The following is a 21,987-nucleotide window of genomic DNA, read 5'->3' as shown; positions in this document are numbered from 1 at the left end:
AGCCAACTGCCTGGAAGCAGTGACAAGATGGCTCAAGCAGGGTCGTTTGAAGCTCAACCCTTCAAAGACAGAGGTCCTGTGGCTAGGTAAGAAGAGTCCGTGTGAGGAAGCATGTTTGCCTACCCTGGTGCGCAGCTCTCAACGGTTCACTCCGCCAGGAACCTGGGTGTGATCCTGGATGTTTCTCTCACAATGTAAGCCCGGGTCACAAAACTTGTGCGGCTGGCATTCTACCACCTTTGCCAAGCCCAACTACTAGTGCCCTACCTGGCCCTAAAACACTTAGCCAGAGTGATCCATGAGACAGTCACCTCTAGACTGGACTTCTGTGACTCGCTCTACACAAGCCTGCCCTCAGCCTTGATCCAGAAACTACAGCTCGTCCAAAACAAAGTGCCCAGGGTCCTCACAGCAACACCATGGAGGGCCCACATTTGGCCGATTCTCCATCAACTACAGTGGTTGCCAGTTGAATTCCAGATCAGGCTAAAGGTTCTGGTATTCACCTTTAAGGCCATACATGGTCAGGGCCCAGAGTACCTAAGGAACCGCCTCCCTGCCTATGGCCCTCAAAGAGCTTTAAGTTCCACCATCACCAACTGGCTAATGATCCTTGGCCCTAAAGAAGCCCACCTAGCCTCAACCAGGGACAGAGCATTCTCTGTTCTTGCCCCCACCTGGTGGAATGAGCTTCCAGAGGAGATTAGGGCCCTGACGGAGCTAAAACAGTTACGCATGGCCTGCAAAAGGGAACTTTTCCACCAGGCATTTGGTTGAGACCGAGCAACCAGCAACATCTACAGGTCCCCTGCTCCCTCCCCAAAATTCACTCATGTGTTCTGTTCTGGATCTGTTCGAATTGATATAATCTGTTACCATTGTTATAGTTTTAATGTTAAAAATTATTGTTGCTGTTATGAAAAATTAAGTTCCATGTACCGTTTTCTATGTTTTATGTAAACCACACTGAGCCTCAGGGAAAGGGTAGTATATAAATACAAAATAAATAAATACATTTCCTGAAGTCCTGAAACCTTGAGGGGGGAGACCCGATCACATAACCCCAGAAACCTGCATCCAGCCTCAATCAAACACATGGCAGAAAAGCTCTGTCTTGCAGGCCCTGTGGAACCCAGAGAGGATCTTATTCTACCAGGTACTGGTCAGGACTGAAAAATCCCTGGCCCTGGTTGAAGCCCAGGTACGCTTTCCAGGACCCTGGAACCATCAGCAGATTCATACCCACAGACTGAAGTGTCCTGCAGGGGGCATAAGAAGGTAAGGAGTCGAGCAGATAAGAAGGACCCAAGCCACATATAGCTTTAAAGGTCAAAGCCAAACCCTTTAACTTGATCCAGAAGCACACTAGCAACCAGTGCAGCTATCTCAGCAACAGCTGGACAGGGGTCCTCCAAGATGACCCAGTTAGGATCCGCATAGCCACATTCTGTACCAGCTGCAATTTCCAGGTCAAGGACAAGAGTAGGCCTGTGTAGAGCAAGTTACAGAAGACCAATCTGGAAATGACTGTTGTATGGATCACTGTGGCCAAGTGTTCTGAGGACAGGTACGGCACTAGTAGCCAAGCTTGGTGCAGATGGAAAAACACTATCTGGGCTACCTTTGTGATCTGAGCCTCCATAGAAAGTGAGGCATCAAAGATCATGCCCGGGGTGTGGCTTAAGATGGCGTCCTGAGGGGATTGCAGAGCAATCTCTCTGAAGCCTGACAGGTTAATTGCAGAAGCAATTAGCAGAAAAGAGGAGGGGTATGCAAACCCCACCTCACCTTTCTACCCAGGAAGCTCTAGGGAATTCTTGGGGCCGTCTCCAATCCTTTAGGGAGTATATCTCCCTGGATTATAGCCTGTCAGCGTTTTGGGCCAAGAGGACGCCGGCCATATTCTGGACTTTTCTTTCTTTCCTTTCTTCTTTCAAGAATCTACTTTGATCCTCTACTACGATTTACTGCAAACGAATGCTGTGAACTGAGGGGAGGACATCTGCTAAATTCCAAGATACCAAGACATCAATCAACGCACAGAGATGCAAGTATTTCTCCGTTTCTCCTTTCCCCCCCGTTTCTGGCTCTGCTTGAAGCCACCTCGATATGAGGCAGGCTAATTCTCTTTTCTAAGTAGAAGAAGGACTTAAATCAACTCAAATTAATTAGTAATAGCTCTTACTGCATTTGTTTGGTTTTCGGAGATAAGAGATAAGAGCCGTGGGTGGGAAGATCTCACGAGAATTCTGTTCCAGTACGAGACTTTGCCTTATTGACTTCAATACGTCACTTGGCAATGTCGGAGATCAAAACAGACTGTTGCTTTCGTTAGGACTCTGTAGGACCTCTACTGGTTATTTGCAAAATTGCCTAAGATTAACAAAATTCCAAGCCAAAAACATGTCTATGCTAAAAAAAATTGCTCATCTAATAGAGAAACAAACTCAAGATCTGAAAGCATTTACAGATGGCTTGCTTAAAAATATGCTCAAGGAGTTCAAAGGCGGCAAGGAAGAAGTCTCTAACAGGAATGATGAATCAATAACAGTGGCTGATGATAGCTCTAAACAAGGTGGAAAATTACCAGCAGAAGAGAAATTTGAAACTATGGAGATGGAAAAGGGGATGTCGGAGCTTTGCAGCCTAGATAAGGACACCCTTCCTAAAAAGACATACAGCCACTCCAAAGCAATAGTACACAAGAACCAATCAAAAGATATATGGATCTGCTGTGAAAGTAATCGATTGAAAGGAGCTTCTTGGAAAAAAAACTGTACTGATATTGGAGCCCAGGAGGTACAACTGCTTCAAGATTCAACGATGTATACTCCGAGGGAAAGACTACAACTGCACTTTCTAAGCCAAAGGCCAACTGGACAGAACATAAGTCAATGGGAACAACAAGATGCAACAACCCTCGATATGAGACCCCCTTAAGAAGTTTGGGGAACGGAAATGAGACACAGTGGTTGAAATTCTTTTCCTCCTTTTCCTTTTTTCTGTAGCCATATAGGCAATATAACTAGTCAAGAAGTTAATCTGGGGTCTAAGATCTTCTAAGTAAGTTGAATTAAAAGGAGACACCTAATGGAATGGGTTTAAGAATAACAGATGAAGACTATACTTTACTGTCCATTGTATACTACCATGTAAGGGTGGGGTCTTAGATTTCCTATGTTAGCTGAATTTGAATTATTTAACATATCTCTGTAGTGACTCTCAGCTTAAACTTAAAGCATAACTAAAAGGAGGCACCTAATTGAGGAGGTGTAAATGTAACTAACGAAGACTTTATTTTACTATTATTTTACTATTTTTGTATTAACAGCTTATATTTATATAACTTATACTTATCTAACAACTCATATATTTTTCCTCTGTACAACTAAGTAACTAATGAAGATTTTATTTTACCATTTTTTGTATTAATAACTTACACTTATATAACTTAACAACCTTAACAACCTATATATATATATATTTTTCTTTCCATACAACTAAGTAGGCTTTTTTTCCCTCTTTTTTTCTTTTCCCGAGTGGAAATGTGGATGGCTCTAAGACCGCGTTAAGTATAAATTGTTTATGATAGTTAAAATTGTTAAAAACTATGCAAACAAATGTTGAAACGATGGTAACAAAGTAGACTTCTCTTTTTAAATGTGGTGGAAACGCAAAAAAGTTTATAAGCTTTGGATAAAAGTCCATAATATTGTAGCCATGTGGAGTCTTATATTCTTAAATGAAGAGAAGAGGCTTTTCAAGAACAATGGGGCCCTTATCTGATTTACCTAAGAAAATAAGTTAAAAGGGGATTGAAACGGGGTATCAAGTGTATCAAACGAAGAGCATAATCTTTTTCTTTCTGTATCAATAATGTAGACTACTTGCATTGTACTATCTTTAATCTTGGAAAATAAAATAAAAAACTTTGAACAGAAAAAAAAAGAAAAAAAGATCATGCCCAAATTCATGGCCAATGGTGCAGATGTCAATTGCACCCCATCCAGGCAGGGAAGCTGTGCTTCCTGATCCTGCCCCTTCTTTCCCAGCCACAGGACCTCCGTTTTGGAGGGGTTGAATTTCAGGCAACTCTTCTTGATCCATTCAGCCACTGCTTCCGAACAACTGGCAAATGTTTCTGCGGGGAGATCTGGCCAGCTGTCCATCAGGAGAAAGAGCTGGGTATCATACTTATTTTGAGTATGCTGCTTTTAGCTCAGCCCTGAGCCCTTTGGAAAGCAACAGCATATTGAAGTAGAACAACTAGCAAAAGAGGTGACAGACCTCTCAGCATATGAGATTCCTTAGTTCATTTACTTCACAACTTGGCTCCAGATGCTGGTCTAAACAAGGTCCAGATTTTTTTTTATTGAACTCACAAAACACATCCCTAGACTTGGCAGTACTGGTGTCACTGTCACCGACTGGAATTAAAAAAACAAAAACAAAACAGGTGTGACAACCTCTCTTGCTGGCCCCTGAAAAACAGTTCTTCCCATTTCCTGTGATTATATATATTCTACTTTTTTCATATCAAAATCTGTCACAAGTCAAAGTCATAAAGACAACCTCCACAAAAGTTCAAGGGTTTCAAAACTGGAGTCTGAAGAGAAGGTGATTTGTCCTGCTGAGTCTTGATTACTTTGATGTAACACTTGAAAGCTCCTATTATTTGAAACGCATTTAAACACACTGAATTGTTGAAAGAAAAAAATCACAGACAGCTAATTACACTCACTTTCATCTCTTATTCAGCAAATGAATCACTTTTCATTACCACTTAGCTGAAATACATGAATTTCTGCCTAATTAGAAATGTTGTAGATGGAGCATTAGCAGGGCTGGTGTGGGTCAAGATATCTTGGCTGCTTCATTTTTAATTCCTAACTGTAGAGTCAGATAGGAAAAGCGGGAGATAAAAAGTTATTAAACAATTTTAAATTATTTATTAAAAAATTACTTTGCCCAAATTATAATTATTTCCCCCTACCCACCAACTGCTCTAATAAACGTCAAATGGAATGAAAGGAGAGGCAGCTCCAACATTGTTTTAATGAACACTTTAATGTTATGTATAACAGAACATTATGAATACAATGGAAATAAAATTTTTATCAATGTAATAATAATAATGAAAATCCAAGTAAGAAAGGGGAGCCAATAAGGTTTCATACCTATAGTATGTATTCTCAATAGCAGCCCAGGTTTGTGAATAGAAACAAACTCTGCATTCCAGACTAAAGTCATGATTTGTATGTGAACCTAAATGCAGAATTATAGCAGGAAAAGAAAAAAAGCTTTAAATTCATTCATTCATTTCCTTTGTTTTCATTAATCCATAAAATATGACTGCTACAGGTTTCCTTTAATAATATATATATTTATATATATTTATGTATTTAATTTATCTCTATTGGATTTCACAATTACTAAGGCCATATTTACATAAGGGAAATGTATTCACTAAGTGTATAAATCTAAAATCCAATGCTGTAGTATCAACTAGATGTTTAGAGGTATTCACTGTTAACTTAAAAATGCAGTTATTATTGTGATGTTCCATGGAAAAAGGGTCGTATTTTTGCCTTTTGACTGTTAGAGGTATAACAATGGCCCAAAGAATGATCTGAAGTATGCCAGTTATCAATGAAGTATGACTGCAGAAAAGGAACACCCCAAAACACCCCAACCATATATGTGTGTGTACACACACACACATGCATTTATTTCTCTTGAATTCTCTGAACAGAAACCATATAGCAGCTCTGGATGAAGCTTCTACCAGTTCTGGACTGGATATGACAGGAGAAAGAAGCAGGAAACTTTCCACAAACTTTAAAGGTAAAGGTATCCCCTGTGCAAGCACCGGGTCATGTCTGAAACTTGGGGTGACGCCCTCTAGCGTTTTCATGGCAGACTCAATACGGGGTGGTTTGCCAGTGCCTTCCCCAGTCATTACCATTTACCCCCCAGCAAGCTGGGTACTCATTTTACCGACCTCGGAAGGATGGAAGGCTGAGTCAACCTTGAGCCGGCTGCTGGGATCAAACTCCCAGCCTCATGGGCAGAGGTTCAGACTGCATGTCTGCTGCCTTACCACTCTGCGCCACAAGAGGCTCTTCCACAAAATTTACCCATATGCAAATTGCTTAAAGAAATCTATAATAAAAATGTGGATAGTATAGCAGTGGTGCTGAAAGAGTAGCAAAAGTATATATACATTCCAGGTCCCTTTGAATTAGCCATACTCACTTATCTAAGCCATTTTTGGACAAAAATATATATATATTTTATAAAAAATTGATCAGTATACTTTGACTTCAAATTTGACTGAGTGGTAGGAAAAAGAATGGATCCAATTATGATAAACCAATTCCAAGAAAAAAAGAAATCAAATGTAAAATTAGGTTCACACAGATTCACCCTAAATTCCAGACTTTCCACAAGTTAAAACTGGTTCTGCCTCTAGAAAAGCTTTTAATTGTCATGTTACAATAGCAAGGTTTGGTCATTATAATATCAGCTATTTGACTCCTTTCATTGGAAGAACCATGAATCACACAAATCTTGAACAAATAGTAGTTTCAGAATTTACAAAACAGCCTGTCGGTTCTTTATGTAAGCTTCTTGAAAGAAAGTGATAAAAGCAAAAGGAAAAAAAATTGATTAGCAGTTTCCACCCTTTCCCCAGTTTTATTTGTGCAGCTAAAATCCTTCATTTTCTCTGACCGATTGGTTTACAAGCTATTTGCTAAAACTGGCAAAATTTGCAAAGGCATCTTGCTTAGGCTGCACAGTTCCAGGAGTCATGGCAGATGTCATAGTTATATTAGGAACAGCCACACCCATTGCACCAGGCAAACCCATTCCAGAAGTAGGCATTGTCATGTTCACATTGATTCCCATCATTCCCTGGTTCATCATAGGTGTGCCTCCTATGGAAGCCATGCCGATGGTGCCTGTCATTGCAGTAGGCATTCCCATTCCCATAGGAACAGGCCCTCCCATCAATGGATTTGCTGGAGCTCGAACAGGCATCATGCCAGGTGATGAGTTGAGGCTCAAGGCTGCAAAACTTTGATTCATCACATTCATAGGCTGTTGCATATCTATACAAAAACAAAGCATAAATGTAAAAGCTAAATTCTTCAGTTATTTTGGATACAGAATTAAAAACAATCTTATTAAATAAATAAAACTTTATTCTTATAACCTGCCCTTCCTGAGATGCTCAGGGCAAATAACATCAACTAACAAAGGTGTTTTCAAATGAGTAGCCGTGTTGGTCTGAAGTAGCACAATAAAATCAGAGTCCAGTAGCACCTTTAAGACCAACTAAGATATATTCAAGGCACGAACTTTTGAGTGCAAGCACTCTTCATCAGACTAAGAATTGATCATCATAACCAGTGGTCCCCAACCTTTTTATCACCGGGGACCGTTCAATGCTTGGGAATTTTACTGAGGCCCGCCGGGGGGGGGGGCAGTCTTTTGCCAAGGGATGTCACTGCCGCCACCTGAACCCTGCTCCGCTTGCTTTCCCACCGGCACCACTGACTTCCTGCCGCCCGCTGGGGGGGCGCTGCCAGCAGCAGCTGCGCAGTGCCATGCTGAGGGGGACGCCCCAGCCATGGTGGCCGCTGGAGAGCACCAAAGATGAGCCAGTGGCAGAGCAGCCCCTAAGGCAGCAGTCAGGGAGGAGGACCAGGAGGAGCCACGGCCCGGTACCAACTGATCTACGGATCGGTACCAGTCTCTGGACTGGGGGGTTGGGGACCACTGATCACAATAGTAGGAATATAAAAGCAAAATTCTGTTACATTAGTAAACTGTGTCACACCATCCACACACAGCCACATGATATCATGTGTCTGACGAAGAGTGCTTGCACTCGAATCATAGAATCATAGAGTTGGAAGGGGACATACAGGCCATCTAGTCCAACCCCCTGATCAACGCAGGATTAGCCCTAAGCATCCTAAAGCATCCAAGAAAAGTGTGTATCCAACCTTTGCTTGAAGACTGCCAGTGAGGGGGAGCTCACCACCTCCTTAGGCAGCCTATTCCACTGCTGAACTACTCTGTGAAAATTTTTTTCCTGATATCTAGCCTATATCGTTGTACTTGAAGTTTAAACCCATTACTGTGTGTCCTCTCCTCTGCAGCCAACTGAAACAGCATCCTGCCCTCCTCCAAGTGACAACCTTTCAAATACTTAAAGAGGGATATCATGTCCCCTCTCAACCTCCTTTTCTCCAGGCTGAACATTCCCAAGTCCCTAAACCTATCTTCATAGGGCTCGGTCCCTTGGCCCCAGATGATCTTCATCGCTCTCCTCTGTACCCTTTCAATTTTATCTATGTCCTTCTTGAAGTGAGGCCTCCAGAACTGCACACAGTACTCCAAGTGTGGTCTGACCAGTGCCGTATACAATGGGACTGACATCTTGTGATTTTGATGTGATGCCTCTGTTGATACAGCCCAAAATGGCATTTGCCTTTTTTACCGCTGCATCACACTGCCTACTAATGTTTAGTTTACAATCCACAAGTACCCCAAGGTCTCGTTCACACACAGTGTTACCTAGAAGCGTATCCCCCATCCAGTAGGCATGCTTTTCATTTTTCTGACCCATATGCAGAACTTTACACTTATCTTTATTAAATTGCATCTTGTTCTCATTTGCCCATTTTTCCATTGTGTTCAGATCTCGTTGAACTCTGTCTCTATCTTCCGGAGTATTTGCCAGTCCTCCCAATTTAGTGTCATCTGCAAACTTGATGAGTAGTCCCTCCACCCCCTCATCTAGATCATTAATAAATATGTTAAAAAGTACCGGGCCAAGCACCGAGCCCTGAGGTACCCCGCTACTCACCTCTCTCCAGTCTGATGAAACAACATTGACAACAACTCTTTGAGTGCGGTTCTCTAACCAATTCCCTATCCACCTGACTATCTGAAAATCCAGATAGTCCTTCAATTTATCCATCAGAACATCATGGGGAACCTTGTCAAAATCCAAGTAAATGACATCAACCGAATATCCCCGATCCAGCAAACCTGTTACTTGGTCAAAAAAGGAAACCAGGTTGGTCTGGCAGGACCTGTTGGAGACAAATCCATGCTGACTTCCTTGGATCACCAAATTGTCCTCCAGATATTTGCAGATCGCTCCCTTTAATATCTGCTCCATTATCTTCCCCACAACAGAGGTCAGACTCACTGGTCTGTAGTTTCCCGGGTCATCCTTCCTCCCTTTTTTGAAGATCGGAATAACATTTGCTCTCTTCCAGTCCTCCGGGACATCTCCAGTCCTTAAAGAGGTTCCAGAGATGATGGACAAGGGCTGTGCAAGTTCTCTGGAAAGTTCTTTGAGTACTCTCGGGTGCATTTCATCCGGACCAAGGGATTTGAACTCATCCAGTGCAGCTAAATGCCTCTCGACAACCTCTCTATCCATGTTAACCTGCCACCCAGACACTGTCCTTTGGCTATGGCCATCTCTAGATGTGCCTAAACACTTTGACCTGTGGGAAAAAACAGATGTAAAATAGGCACTAAGCCTTTCTGCTTTTTCTGCATCTTCCGTGAGAGTTCGTCCATCTGCACCCAACAGTGGGCCTATTGCCTCCTTTACTTTACGTTTGCTCCTCACATAACTGAAAAATCTTTCCTTGTTACAATGGGCTTCCCTGACCAATCTTAGCTCACTCTCAGCTTTGGCCTTTCTGATGATTGATCTACAGTGCCTAGTAACCTGTAGGTACTCTTCTTTAGAGCTCTGTTCTTCCCTCCATTTCCTGAACATTTTCCTTCTCTTTCTTAGTTCCTCTTGAAGTTCTCTGTTCATCCAAATAGGCTTCTTAGAGCTCCTGCAGTGTTTTCGTCTTTCTGGGATAGTCATTGATTGAGCATGCAATAGCTCCTGTTTGAGTAGCGCCCACCCTTCACATGCTCCCTTCCCTTCCAGCATTCTCGTCCATGGTATGACACTCATCATGTCTCTGAGTTTATTAAAGTTTGCCCTACGAAAATCCAACATCCGCGTTTGGCTACAAGCTTCCTTGGCTCCCCATCTCAAAAGGAATTCTATGGAAGCTCACGCCTTGAATAAATCTTTGTTGTTCTTAAAGGTGCTACTGGACTTTGATTTTATTGTAATAAAGATGTTGTTGATGGCATGATTCCTGGCCTCAAAACTAGGTCTGGCAGAACAGCTCTGCTTTGCAGGCCCTACAGAACTGATTAAGGTCCCACATGCCCTGATCTCAGTTGGCAGAGCATACCACCAGGCCGGGGTCAGGGCTGAAAAGGCCTTGGCCCTAGTTGAGGCCAGTCTCACATAGTTGGGGCCAGGGACCCTGAGCAAGTTTTGGTCTGCTGACCAAAGGGGGGGAGAATGGAAGAGGTGGTTCTGCAGATACACTGGTCCTAGACTATTTAAAAGTCAGAACCAAAACCTTGAATTTAATCTGGTGTCCAACCTGGAGCCAATGAAGTTGGGTGTGCACCCTCCATTGGGTCTCTGTAAGGAACTGTGTTGTAGCATTTTGGACTAGTTGGGAGTTTCCAGATCATTCTCAAGGGAAGCCCTCTGTAGAGTGAGTTGCAGAAGTCTACCCTCTGTCCACGGCCCCGGAGGAAGGAATTCAGCCATTTGAGGGCCGTTCCCCATATTCCGGTGTCGGCGAGGCGGCGAGCTAGGAGCTCATGGTCTACTGTGTCAAATGCTGTCGATAGGTCTAATAGTATGAGCAGCGCTTACCCACCCTGGTCTAGCTGGCGTCGGAGGTCGTCCATCAGGGCGACTAGTGCTGTCTCCACCCCATGTCCAGGCCGAAAGCCCAACTGAAATGGGTCAAGGGTTGAAGTTTCCTCCAGGAATGCTCATATTTGGTCCACAGCAGCCCTTTCAACTAACTTCCTCAGAAACGCTAAGTGTGAAACAGGGCGATAGTTGTCAGGGTCTTGCGCAGCCAGGGATGATTTCTTGAGTAACGGGCGTACCACTGCCTCTTTTAAACCGGGAATTCTCCTGTAGAGAGGGAGAGGTTAATTATTTTCCGGAGGGGGGCTCCTATTCTTCTGTCTGTTGTTTTTAGGAGCCATGATGAGCATGGGTCTAGTGGGCAAGTGGTTAGCCTCGTTGCTGCTAGCATCCTGTCCACTTCAGTTTCTGAGAGTCGTCTGAAGTGATTAATTGTTCTCTCCAAAGAGGCCAAGGGGCCTCTAGTTCACTTTCTGTGTCTAAAGTTGAAGGAAGGTCATGACGAAGCCTTGAGATTTTGTCTGCGAAGTGACTCGCAAATGCCTCACAGCTAATGTCCAATTGGCTATTATTTTGGCACCATCGAGGGCGGTGAGAGATCGGACTATCCTAAATAATTGTGTCAGGCGTGAGTGCGCAGACACGATGCTAGTCGAGTAAAAGTTTTGTTTCACTGACTTCACCGCCATTTCATAGGCTCTTAACTGCATTCTATAAGATGCTCTAGATTCTTCATCACGAGTCTTCCTCCAAACTCGCTCTAGCCGTCTCAGTTCCTGTTTCTTCTGGCGGAGCTCCTCCGTATACCATGGAGCCCACTTGAGACGGGGTTGGAGAGGGCGTTTGGGAGTTATCTCATCAATGGCTGCCAGCATTCTGCCAGCATTCTGTCATGCCAGTCGCTGACCAGTCTATCTAGAGAAGTGCCGGGAAGCATTGGGTCCCGCAGAGCATTCAGGAATCCAATTGGATCCATAAGTCTCCGCGGGCGAGCTGAAATGTGCTTGGTGCCCAATTGAGAGGGAGATGGCAACCTAAGCCGAGTCTTCAGGGTATAGTAGTCCGACCATGGCACGGCAGTAGTCGTGACCAGATCCATACTCAACCATGCCTCAAAAATCAAGTCCAGGGTGTGACCTGCTTGGTGGGTAGGGCCAACAACAAATGGCATTGCCGACACCTGCCGACGCAATGTTCCCGCACGAAGGCCTTGTTTTCTGCCCTCGTATAGGAACGTGAGTACATCCTTAACGGATGGAGTAGCCGGGTCCACCCCATGGTTGGTGGCCCACTTGGAGTAGGTTCTCCAGGTGTGATTGTATATGAGTCTTCTGGCTTGTACCATGACATCGATAATCTCAGTTGGGAGGCCTAATCATTGTAAAGATCACCTTTCAATTTCCAGGCCATCAGTTGTAGCCATTCGGGGTTTTGGTGTTGAACTGGGCCCTACAGAAGAAGATCCCTGTGAAGTGGAAGCGGCCAAGGTTTTGTTGCTGATATTCAGACTAGATCCAAGAACCATGGTCGTCGTGGCCAGTGGAGTGCCACCAGAATCACGAGAGCTTCCTCTGCGCGTATCCTGTGCAGAAGTCTACCTACGACAGGGATTGGTGGAAAAGTGTACAGGAGACCCCGTGGCCAAGGACAGGTTAACGCGTCCTCCCCCTCTGCCTCCCTGTGGTAGAAGCAGGTTAGAAACCATTTTGTCCGGGCATTGAGGGGTGTTGCCATGAGGTCCATGATCGGATGCCCGAACCGTGTCGTTATATGTTGAAACACCTCCTGGTTTAGACTCCATTCCCCAGGGTCCAAGTCTTGGCAGCTTAGCCAATCTGCCTGGTGATTGGCAAAGCCCTGTAGATGCTCGGCTCTGAGGCTGGCAAGGTGTTGCTCCATCCATCTCAGAAGCCAACGTGCCTCGAGATACAGGGAGTGTGACCAAGTACCCCCTGTCTGTTGATGTGGGCCTTTGTGGTCATGTTTTTCGTGCACACCAGAACATGTGCGCCCTGTAGTAATGGTTGAAAATGTTGGAGAGCTAGGCAGACCGGCCAGTTGATGCTGTGAGAGCTCTCCGTCTGACTGATCCCGACGGGCTGACTGATGCCGAAAATGAGCCCCCCAGACTCTTTGGCTGGCATCCATTGTAACTATGATTTGCTGTGGACGTGAGAACAATGTCTCCTGTTGGAGATGTTTTGGTGATAGCCACAAGTGAAGCTCTCTTTTTATGTAGTCGGGAACGATCTTGTGATTGTTCTGATGCCTTGCTATATGGCACTGAAAAGGCAACAGCAGCCACTGTAGCGGTCGGGAGTGAAAATGTGAACGGTGGCCAGATACATGAGGTCGGTGGACCTGTTGTGCACAATGTTGGCCACAAGACTCTGGAGTTTGGCCTGCTTGTCCTTTGGGAGAAAGACTGTTGCCCTTTGAGTACAGATCCTCGCTCCCAGGTGCACCAGGTCTGTAGCGGGGTTCAAGTGACTCTTGTCCTCGTTGCTTGGGAAGCCATGTTGTTGTAGTACTTGATGTGTCCTGACGGTGCTGGCTTGTTCCGACTCCCGATCCTTGTCCCTCAGAAGCAGGTCGTCTAAATATGGATAAATGTGGACTCCTTCCTGTTTCAGTCTTGCCACCAGGGTGACCATGACCTTTGTGAATACCCTGGGTGCCAATGAGAGACCAAAAGGGAACACCATGTACTGGTAATGCTTGCCTCGTTGGCAGAAGCAAAGATACTTCCTGTAATCTGGATTAGGCTTGTGCAATTCGGCTGCTTTGGCGGCCATTCCCTCCGCGCCTGCGTGGTTGTGCCCGCCATCGCGCCGCTACCTGCGTCACCCTCCCCCACCGCTGTGCCCAGAGGGAACGGCCGCCAAAGCAGCTGAATTGCACAAGCCTAATCTGGATGTATTGGTATGTGCAGGTATGCTTCTCGGAGATCCAAGGATGTAAGTAGGTCTCCCTGTTGTAGCACCTGAAGAATGTGGCACAGAGATTCCATCCGGAAAAGGCACTTCTTTACCCACTTGTTGAGGGCCCTGAGGTTTAGAATAGTGCGCCAGTTGCCAGACTTCTTTGGTACTACAAAGAGAATAGAATACACTTCCAAGAAGCGTTGAGAGTGCGGGACCTCCTCGATGGTGGCAATGTCGGCGAGATGTTGAATGGATTGTGCCAAAAGTTTCTTCCGTTCTTTTCGTTTTGGGACAGGTGATTGGACAAAATGATCTGGAGACCTGGCTATGAGTTCTATTCGATATCCCCCCGAGATAATGTCCAGCACCCACTGATTGGTGGTGGAGCGGCTTCTTCTTTGTGGAAGGAATGGAGCTTGCCCCCACCAGGGAGTCAGGCAGTGTTTTTTCTTGGCTACTGATCCCGGTCTTGGCGGAAGGTCTGAGGGTTTCACTGGTTGGAGTTCGGCCTGATCTTGGAGCTGCGTTCCTGAACTCACCGGAGTCTCTGGAACTCCCAGAGGAATGGTAGGGATGAAAGGACTGCCGTTTGTATTGAAAATCTCTTCCCCGACTAGTAGCATGAGATGCTGGCATTGCCTTCTTCTTTTTATTGGTTTCCACCAGGACCTTGTTCAGATTGGATTCTCCGAAAAGTAGGCGTCTGGAGAATTTTGATGAGGACACGGAATTTTGGGACGTATGGTCCACCCTGCAGTGCTTGAGCCAGATGTTGCGGCGAACAGCAACATTGGCTGCCTGAGCCCTGGCGCAGAATTGAATGGCATCTTGCGATGGATCAGCCGCAAACTCCGCAGCCCTCTTGATCTTGGTGATTGTCTCTTGATCGTCTGGTGGAAGTGGCAAACTCAGGAGACTTGAGCATGTCATCGGTCCAGATGACTATAGCCCTGTTAAAATTCGATAAGGCAGCGGAGGCCCTGATTGCCATGGAAGCAGCCTCATAGTTTTTCTTGAGGGCATGCTCATTCTTCTTGTCCACTGAGTCTCTTATGGAATTTTTCCCCATCTTTTGGCAGTATGGCACCAGAATGTAGAGCCACCATGGGCACATCCACGAGAGGAACTTTGAGGTCCTCCATCACCTCCTCTGTGAGGGTGTAAAGTCGTTTGGCAACCAATGCTAGTGAGTTACCCAGTCCCAGAATGAACCATTCTGCCTTCAGGATGTCTTCAAAGTTGTCTGGAAAAGGATGCACTGTTTGAACAGGCTTGGGTATTTTAAATCCTCTAGCATCAAGGTTGGCACAGGATTTAGAGCTGGGTTTTTGTTGACATTCCATCTCATATTTTAATGTAGAGATCACCTTGGGTAGAATGCGCTGCAAGTTTTCTGCTTGAAAAAGCTTGGTAGAGGTGTCAGCTGTATCAATGATTTCCTCTCTTGATAGTTCTCCATCCTCCTTGTCAGACATGACTTCAGATAAAGATGCACAGGAGGGAGCTTCACTTGTTATTGATGGACTAGGGGCATGCTGGCGCTGAACATTGTGGGGACGTCACGTAGTGGAAGGTCCCCCCCTGATATTTCTGGACTGGGTCTCATCCTCCTCTGATGACTGTGAATCATCCTGCTTATAGAAGGAAACAGCATGCTGATTCTGTCCCTGCGCAGTCTTACTGATTTGCAGGCATGGGTGACTGTGAGGGAGCAGACCTGAACCTAGCCTTCCTGGCTTGGAAATGCTTCCACTGCAGGAATTCCAAAAAATCCCACTCTTCCTCATCAGCACCCTCCTCCCAGTCCTTTTCCTGCATGTCTAGGCAGGGAGCCTGCCCCCGCCAGTGTCCTGGTTGCATGCAGGCTCTTCAATGAGCACATTTTCAGGTTCCTCCCAGTCCCCCTCCCCAATGCTCGAGTCTGGGCTGAGGGAACTGGAAGAATGGGGAGTGCTGGCAGAAGCCTGGGGGGGCGCCCTCTTGGAGGCCTGTTGGAGCTCGGCGCGGTGGGAGCGGGTACGAGTGGAAAGCTCTTCCACCCATGGTTCGGGGCTGCCTGCTTCCAATTCAGCACTCTGAGAGGGAGCACCACGGTGGGTACTCTGCCCAGATCGCTCACCCTGGGGGCTCGCCGGCCCATTGTCTCCCGCAGTGTTCCTGTGTGCTGGACACCCGATTTGTGTGGGCGTCCGCATCTGTAGCTGGTGCGCGCTCCGGATCCCCAGAGCATCCCACGCCGCAATTGGCCTCTCCAGCCACGTGGCCTTTCTGTGTAGTGAACGTTCCAGAGCCCCGGAACATTCTGCGCCTGACTCAGGGCAGGTATTGGAGTCTCGCGGCAAGGTCTGCTTCCTCTTTGTCTCCGGCTGTGTGTAGGTCTTTTCGCTGGGCTTTGTTCCCTCGGGAGCCTCCTTTGTCCGGTTGTGCCGCTTCTCCTTGGCACCTGGCTTCCAGCTTGTGTGTGGCTCCTGCGTGGCACCATCCTGCTGCCCCGCGTGTCTTTCAGAGGAGCCCCGGGCTGCTCCTCCAGGGTCTTGTCCATTTTCTGGCAAGTAGCCCCCTCTGTGGGAGCCTGTTGATCTGGGAAATACACTGCAGAATTTCTAAGACTACTGAATCCTTGGATTATGATGGTGACGGTAAACAAATTATTAGAAACAGACCCACACAATTTACTATCAGCCAGTCTAAATGCAGCTTACCAGCCATCTGAGCTCTGAGGAACCTCTTGCTTTTGCATCCTAACTAGCACTGCACAACAAGGACTGTCAAACGCAGAGCAGGCCACCATATTTGGCTGGTGGTGAGTCACATGTTTTGCACTTGTTTCATAACCTTCTGGTATTTCAAGCATCTTGTAAAGACACAAGAAGCCCATGTGAGCATTGACCATCACTTCCCATTCTAACTGCCAGGCACATATCTAGTAGCCATTTTGTACCCAGCTCTGGTGAGTCAACTCAGCTTCACATTTCCTATGAAGGATTTTATTTTCCTCACTGCAGTTTCTCCAAAGTTTCTTATGTATTGGCTACATGTGAAAAATGGTAAAATTTTCACAATCAGAACAAACTACAACCTAAAATTGAACAGTTGCGCAGTTTTCTCAAATATTCTAATCATAGGAGAAAGAGATTGTACTGGGACTGATAAGGTCATATTCTTTCACTCTGTTTTTAGTAGACCACAACCATGACTACAAATATAGATTACTAAGAATTACATCAGGCAAGCAGATTTTTTAAAGTGTTAGCCAAACATGTATGTCAACAATAATGTTCAACCAAGAAGATTACTTACTTTGTTGTTGAATCATTGTATTCAGTGATGGTTGTTGGGGCTTAGAAGGCTGCATACCAGGAACTAAATTGTCCAAACTGATGTTTACACTAGGGTCTGACCAGGTGGATGGCAGAGTCTTGCTTGCATTTTTTTGGACCATCTCTGTGCCCAGATTATAAAGTGGGTTAGGCTTCTGTATCATCGGGTTAACGTTTTGCAAAGGCTAGAAGCATAATTAAAAAATATATATATATATATATATTATATATGTGCCATTTGTTGCTTAACATATTTTAGAGTTGTTATTTCTCTGAGAGTTCATTCAGCCTCCATAAAGAGAAACAGATGGACATTTATGCTTCCCTAAGAGAACTAAAGAGGCAAGGAAGTTGAAGTTCATACTCATAAAATTCTCAAGATCATTTGTGAGTACTTTGTTCCATCATAGGTTGGATCTATGCCAGTGGTAATAACCCACAAAAGTCAAGTATCCCATCTTCACTGCCTCCCCACATCCCAAAATGGACTGCTGCCAGTCTAAATTATTATGGAATATTAACTAGCAACATTTACCAATTAAAAAGATTGTTTAATAGTCCATTAATTTTCAATTGGGCAAAATCTCCTGTGACACAGAATGTCAGAATATACTGACTCCTATACTACAAGCTTGCAGTTCACAATATATTATATGGTTCTTGGATTACTTAATTTTTCTTTTAATGTAACAAAAATCCATATAAAGAGTAATAATAGAAGCAAAAAGACAAGCTGGCACTTGAGAGCTATGAATGACAAGGCGCTTTAGCTATAAGTTTGTCAAAACCATTGAGGTAACTTTTCATAATGGTTTGTTAAGGGACTGAAGAATAACATCATACCTGTGACCTTGACATGGGTAGATTCAGACTGACAGTATTAGAACCCATCATAGAGAAATTCATGCTTTGGGAGGAGGTCATGGTGGCTTGGGAGGAACTCATCAAATCAAAGAGGTCAGCAGAATTTGAAGCTGCTGGAGGCTGGCCAATACTTGGTTGAGCAGGGCCACCAAAGAGCTCAACAGCTGGCTTAGCAGGGCCACTGAAAAGCTCCCCAGAGGGAGAGGCTTGGTTGAAGGCACTCCAGTCACCAAACTCTCCATTCCCACTTGCAACTGTACCTGGGGAAGGAAAAGGTAAGAGGCTTTGTGAAGGGCACAGAACAAGTGCCACACTCTGTGAAGTGAAACAAATGAGAGCTGATTTGTGCCCATCTAGATTAACTTCTGCAGGTAGAATCTCCATCTGGACATTACTCTGTCTCATGAATATTCCAACCATTTTAACAGGGTTACAAAGGAAATAAGGAACACCAATCCGAGCTCTAGAAGTATGGCAGGATGATACATCGTCTATGGACTCAGCACAAAGGGAGAGAGCCACATAGACACAGAACTTCCAAGAGCAAATCTGAAGGATCTAACGCAACCTCCGACAAAAATGGCTGCTGTGGATACAGAAGGCATCAAAGGCATGGCAGAACTTCAGCACTTAAATGGCTAGGATCCAAAACCTGGAGCTGCAAACATCAACTCAGTGATGCTGTGAATCAATCACTGTGAACAAGGCTGGTCTCACAGCCATAAGAAGTCATAAAAACAGCTATTTGTTCAAACCCGTATGATAACATATAAATTACATGCTGTACAATGAGTTATTAAACTAGTATTGCTAAGTGGGATACCAATAAAATCATGGTTTTTCAAATTCAGCTGCCTCAGGGTGTTTATCTCGCCTCTGTTGTGCTTGTTAACAGCATTGTGTAGTATTTATTTAGCAGTCTACGGGTGCTTTGATAAATATATGCATTCAAAGTTCACACATGCTCTCAGGGTCTGTACTTCCCCCATTTTAAAATGTTTTACTAGGAGAATAAAATTTACAAGTGGAATTGCAAGTTGTAGAGGAGATAATGAAAAGGAGGAATATTCTGTTCTGGACACATTCTTTATTTCAGTTGTGAAATCCTCATACTATAAAAAGAAAAAAAAACACTGGTAAATGTTTAAAATGATTTTACTACCTAGGCTTGACACAGACAAAATGCATGTATTTTGCTTAATGCTCACATGCAAAACAGAATGTTCCAACTGTATAAAAGTAGTTTCCTGAAGTTAAGTGCTCCAGATGCCACTCACGTTCTTCAGTTCAGCAAGAAATCACAAGTGTGCGGACAAAAGAAATAGTTCAAGATTTTTAATTAATGATTATATGAGCAGTTGATGAGTTTTCCTACCTAAGTACAAAATGATAGACTTGGGAAATGTAAGGTCAGAGATGAGACCCTACTGACTTCAAAATAATCTGGCCTATACAGCTGGCTCAAAATTAGCAATTTACAAAGTTGCCTATTAACTGGAATCTTACTTACCTAATCTTAATGGATGGGTTACTAAGGAGGATGAGGGCAACCACTTGCCCCCTTGATCCCTGTCCATCTTGACTCATTAAGGGGAGTAGTGGACGGATAGGTGATCAGCTCAGGGACATTGTCAACTGCTCTCTCCAATTGGGGGAGTTCCCTGAGGCATTGAGGGAAGTGGTGGTATGCCCTCTCCTCAAGAAACCATCTCTGGACCCGCATGACCCTGCAAGCTACCGCCCAGTAGCACACTTAGTGTTCCTGGGAAAGGTGGTGGAAAGGGCTGCGGCGGACCAGCTCCTAGTGTTCCTGGAAGATACTTTGGCCCTCAATCCATACCAGTCTGGCTTCCACGGGGTTGAGACTATGTTGGTCTCCTTTATTGGATGACCTCCGTCACCAGCTTGACGGCTCTGCTGTGCTAGTTCTTTTAGATCTTTTGGCCGCGTTTGACGTGGTCGATCATGAGCTGTTAGCAAGCTGTCTCGCCGGTAAGAGGATAAGGGGTATAGCCTTGCGCTGGATACGCTCCTTCCTCCAAAACTGGACACAGAGGTTAGCAATAGGAGATAAACTATTGGGCCCTTACCGGCTCCCTTGTGGGGTCCCACAGGGCTCGGTGCTCTCCCCCACATTATTTAACATCTTTATGCTCAACTGGTGCGGAGTTATGGGTTCGGTTGCCATAAGTATGCTGATGACACCCTCCTCATGGATGGCCACCCGGACTCTCCCCCGGAACCATTCACCAGATGTTTGGAAGCCGTGACTGGATGGCTCGAGCAGAGTCACCTGAAACTCAACCCCTCCAAGACGGAGGTCCTGTGGTTGGGCCGTAGGGGAGCAGACCAGGAAGCGCACTTACCCTCTCTGGCCGGGACGCAACTTAAAATCACGACTCAGGCCAGAAATTTGGGGGTGACTATCGATGCCTTATCGCCCTATACTTATGCTCTGAGGGGGCTAACCTATTGGTCATTCCTGGCCCCAAGGACGCTCGCCTGGCCTCGATCAGGGCCTTTTTGGTCCTGGCCCCGACCTGGTGGAATGAGCTCCCGGAAGAGCTGCGTGCCCTGTGGGAACTTTCAACGTTCTGCAGGGCCTGCAAGATGGAACTCTTCCGCCAGGCTTTTGGTTGAGGCCAGGCAGCAAGGAAGATCCGCCCCCCCCCCTCACAAATGTGGCAGTTGCGTGTGCCATCAAGCCCCCCCCTCTTTTTCCCCCTTTTAGTGGGGTTATGGGTATTGGGTTAGTTGCATGAACCTGGCCGTCATTCTTGTCTTGGCTTGTTGTGATTAATGTACTATGTTTCATTGTTCTTATTACTGTTTTTAGGGGATTGGTTTTATGTGACCCGCCTCGAGCCTCCAGGGGAGGCAGGAAATAAATAATAATAAGGATAATGATAATAATAAAAATGCTGCAATAATTTGCATCGCATGTCAATATTTCTTATGCTACCTGTGCACCTGGGTATAAAAATCTTAATTTTATCTTCATAGGTAGACTGACAGTTCAGTAAAGAAGGGAAGGGAAACAATAGGATATTAACAAATATGTATGCTCTACAGTCTGCTTTATTGCAAGTAGGAGGCTGAAATTCATTAGCTTGGGGCCATAACAAAACATTTTTGCTTTCATTTGCCTTACAAAAGGGACTTTTATTGGGAGTATTTCAATTAGTACTGCCTATTAAAAAATTTAAGCACACTTTAAGTATTCCTGATGGATAAGTAAATGCTGAATGTGCCAATTCTCCAGTTACTGAATGCTTACATCCAAAGACATGTATACAGAAAAAGGGGAGAATGGAGAGAAATTTGTTAACATTCTTTTGGGAACTTTACCAAAGATGATTAATCAACTAAGTTCTAGAGGGGCTTTATTGTTCAAGAATGATTAATCACTGCTGGCTCTTTGCATAATGGTGATCAGTATAGATTAATCATATTAATACTGATAAAGGGATATCTCATATAGGTTGTATTATTTGCATAATAGGCTTCCAAACCCCCAAACCTCCATTTTCAGTAAACAATAAAATCAAGATAGAACAGCACCACTTCAAGCATTTAAGGACTTAGATTCGCAATTCAGATGGTTGCTGTCCCCAAGACAATGCATATCTGAAAAGAAAAGCCATTCCTTCTAAACTAAAAGCCTTGTAATAGAGGAATTTCTCAGTTGTTTTCCCAGGAATTAAGCAAACAACTAACTCTAAGAAGAAAAAATACTAATGCATTAGAGCATTAATGCATTAGAGCATTAAGGGAGAAGTGAGTGTAGAAACTACAGGCTTGGACCTTACCCTGAACAAAGTAGAATTATGCTAGAGCAGCCTTTTTCAACTTTTTGACCATGGAGGAGCCCCTGGAATAACTTTTCAGGCTTTGAGGAGCTATGGAAGTGACATCACCACCCATGTTAAAAGGCAGGGTTGAGGAGGACAGGGTGCAGGGGGGAGGGAGAAACAGGAGGTGATTTAAAGTTGGAGCAGATATGCAGGCTCAGCCTCCTCCCAGGTATAGAAACAATGAGAGAGCTCACTCATACTTAAGAGGGGGAGGGGAACAATGGAAATGGCCAGCTGCCTAGCTTACGGCTGAG

The 21,987-nt window shown here is 44.9% G+C and overlaps 1 protein-coding gene across 2 annotated transcripts in view; it reads right to left on the bottom strand.

The window, feature by feature from the left end:
- Window positions 1–5,048: 5,048 nt before the first annotated feature.
- CLINT1 (clathrin interactor 1) overlaps window positions 5,049–21,987 on the bottom strand; it is a 107,901-nt gene continuing 90,962 nt past the window's right edge. For both annotated transcript variants that reach the window (XM_077326395.1, XM_077326396.1), the window contains 3 exons: window positions 17,859–18,139; window positions 16,996–17,200; window positions 5,049–7,112 (listed from right to left, as the gene is read on the bottom strand). In XM_077326395.1, the coding sequence (XP_077182510.1) occupies window positions 6,748–7,112; window positions 16,996–17,200; window positions 17,859–18,139 (851 nt within the window). In that variant the 3' untranslated portion in view covers window positions 5,049–6,747. The remainder of the gene's footprint in view (window positions 7,113–16,995; window positions 17,201–17,858; window positions 18,140–21,987) is intronic.

Source organism: Paroedura picta, chromosome 3 (assembly GCF_049243985.1).
Source record: "Paroedura picta isolate Pp20150507F chromosome 3, Ppicta_v3.0, whole genome shotgun sequence".
NCBI classification, from domain to species: Eukaryota; Metazoa; Chordata; class Lepidosauria; order Squamata; family Gekkonidae; genus Paroedura; species Paroedura picta.
The sequence above is the reverse complement of the archived record's forward strand: the minus strand, read 5'-3'. Positions and strand labels throughout refer to the sequence as shown.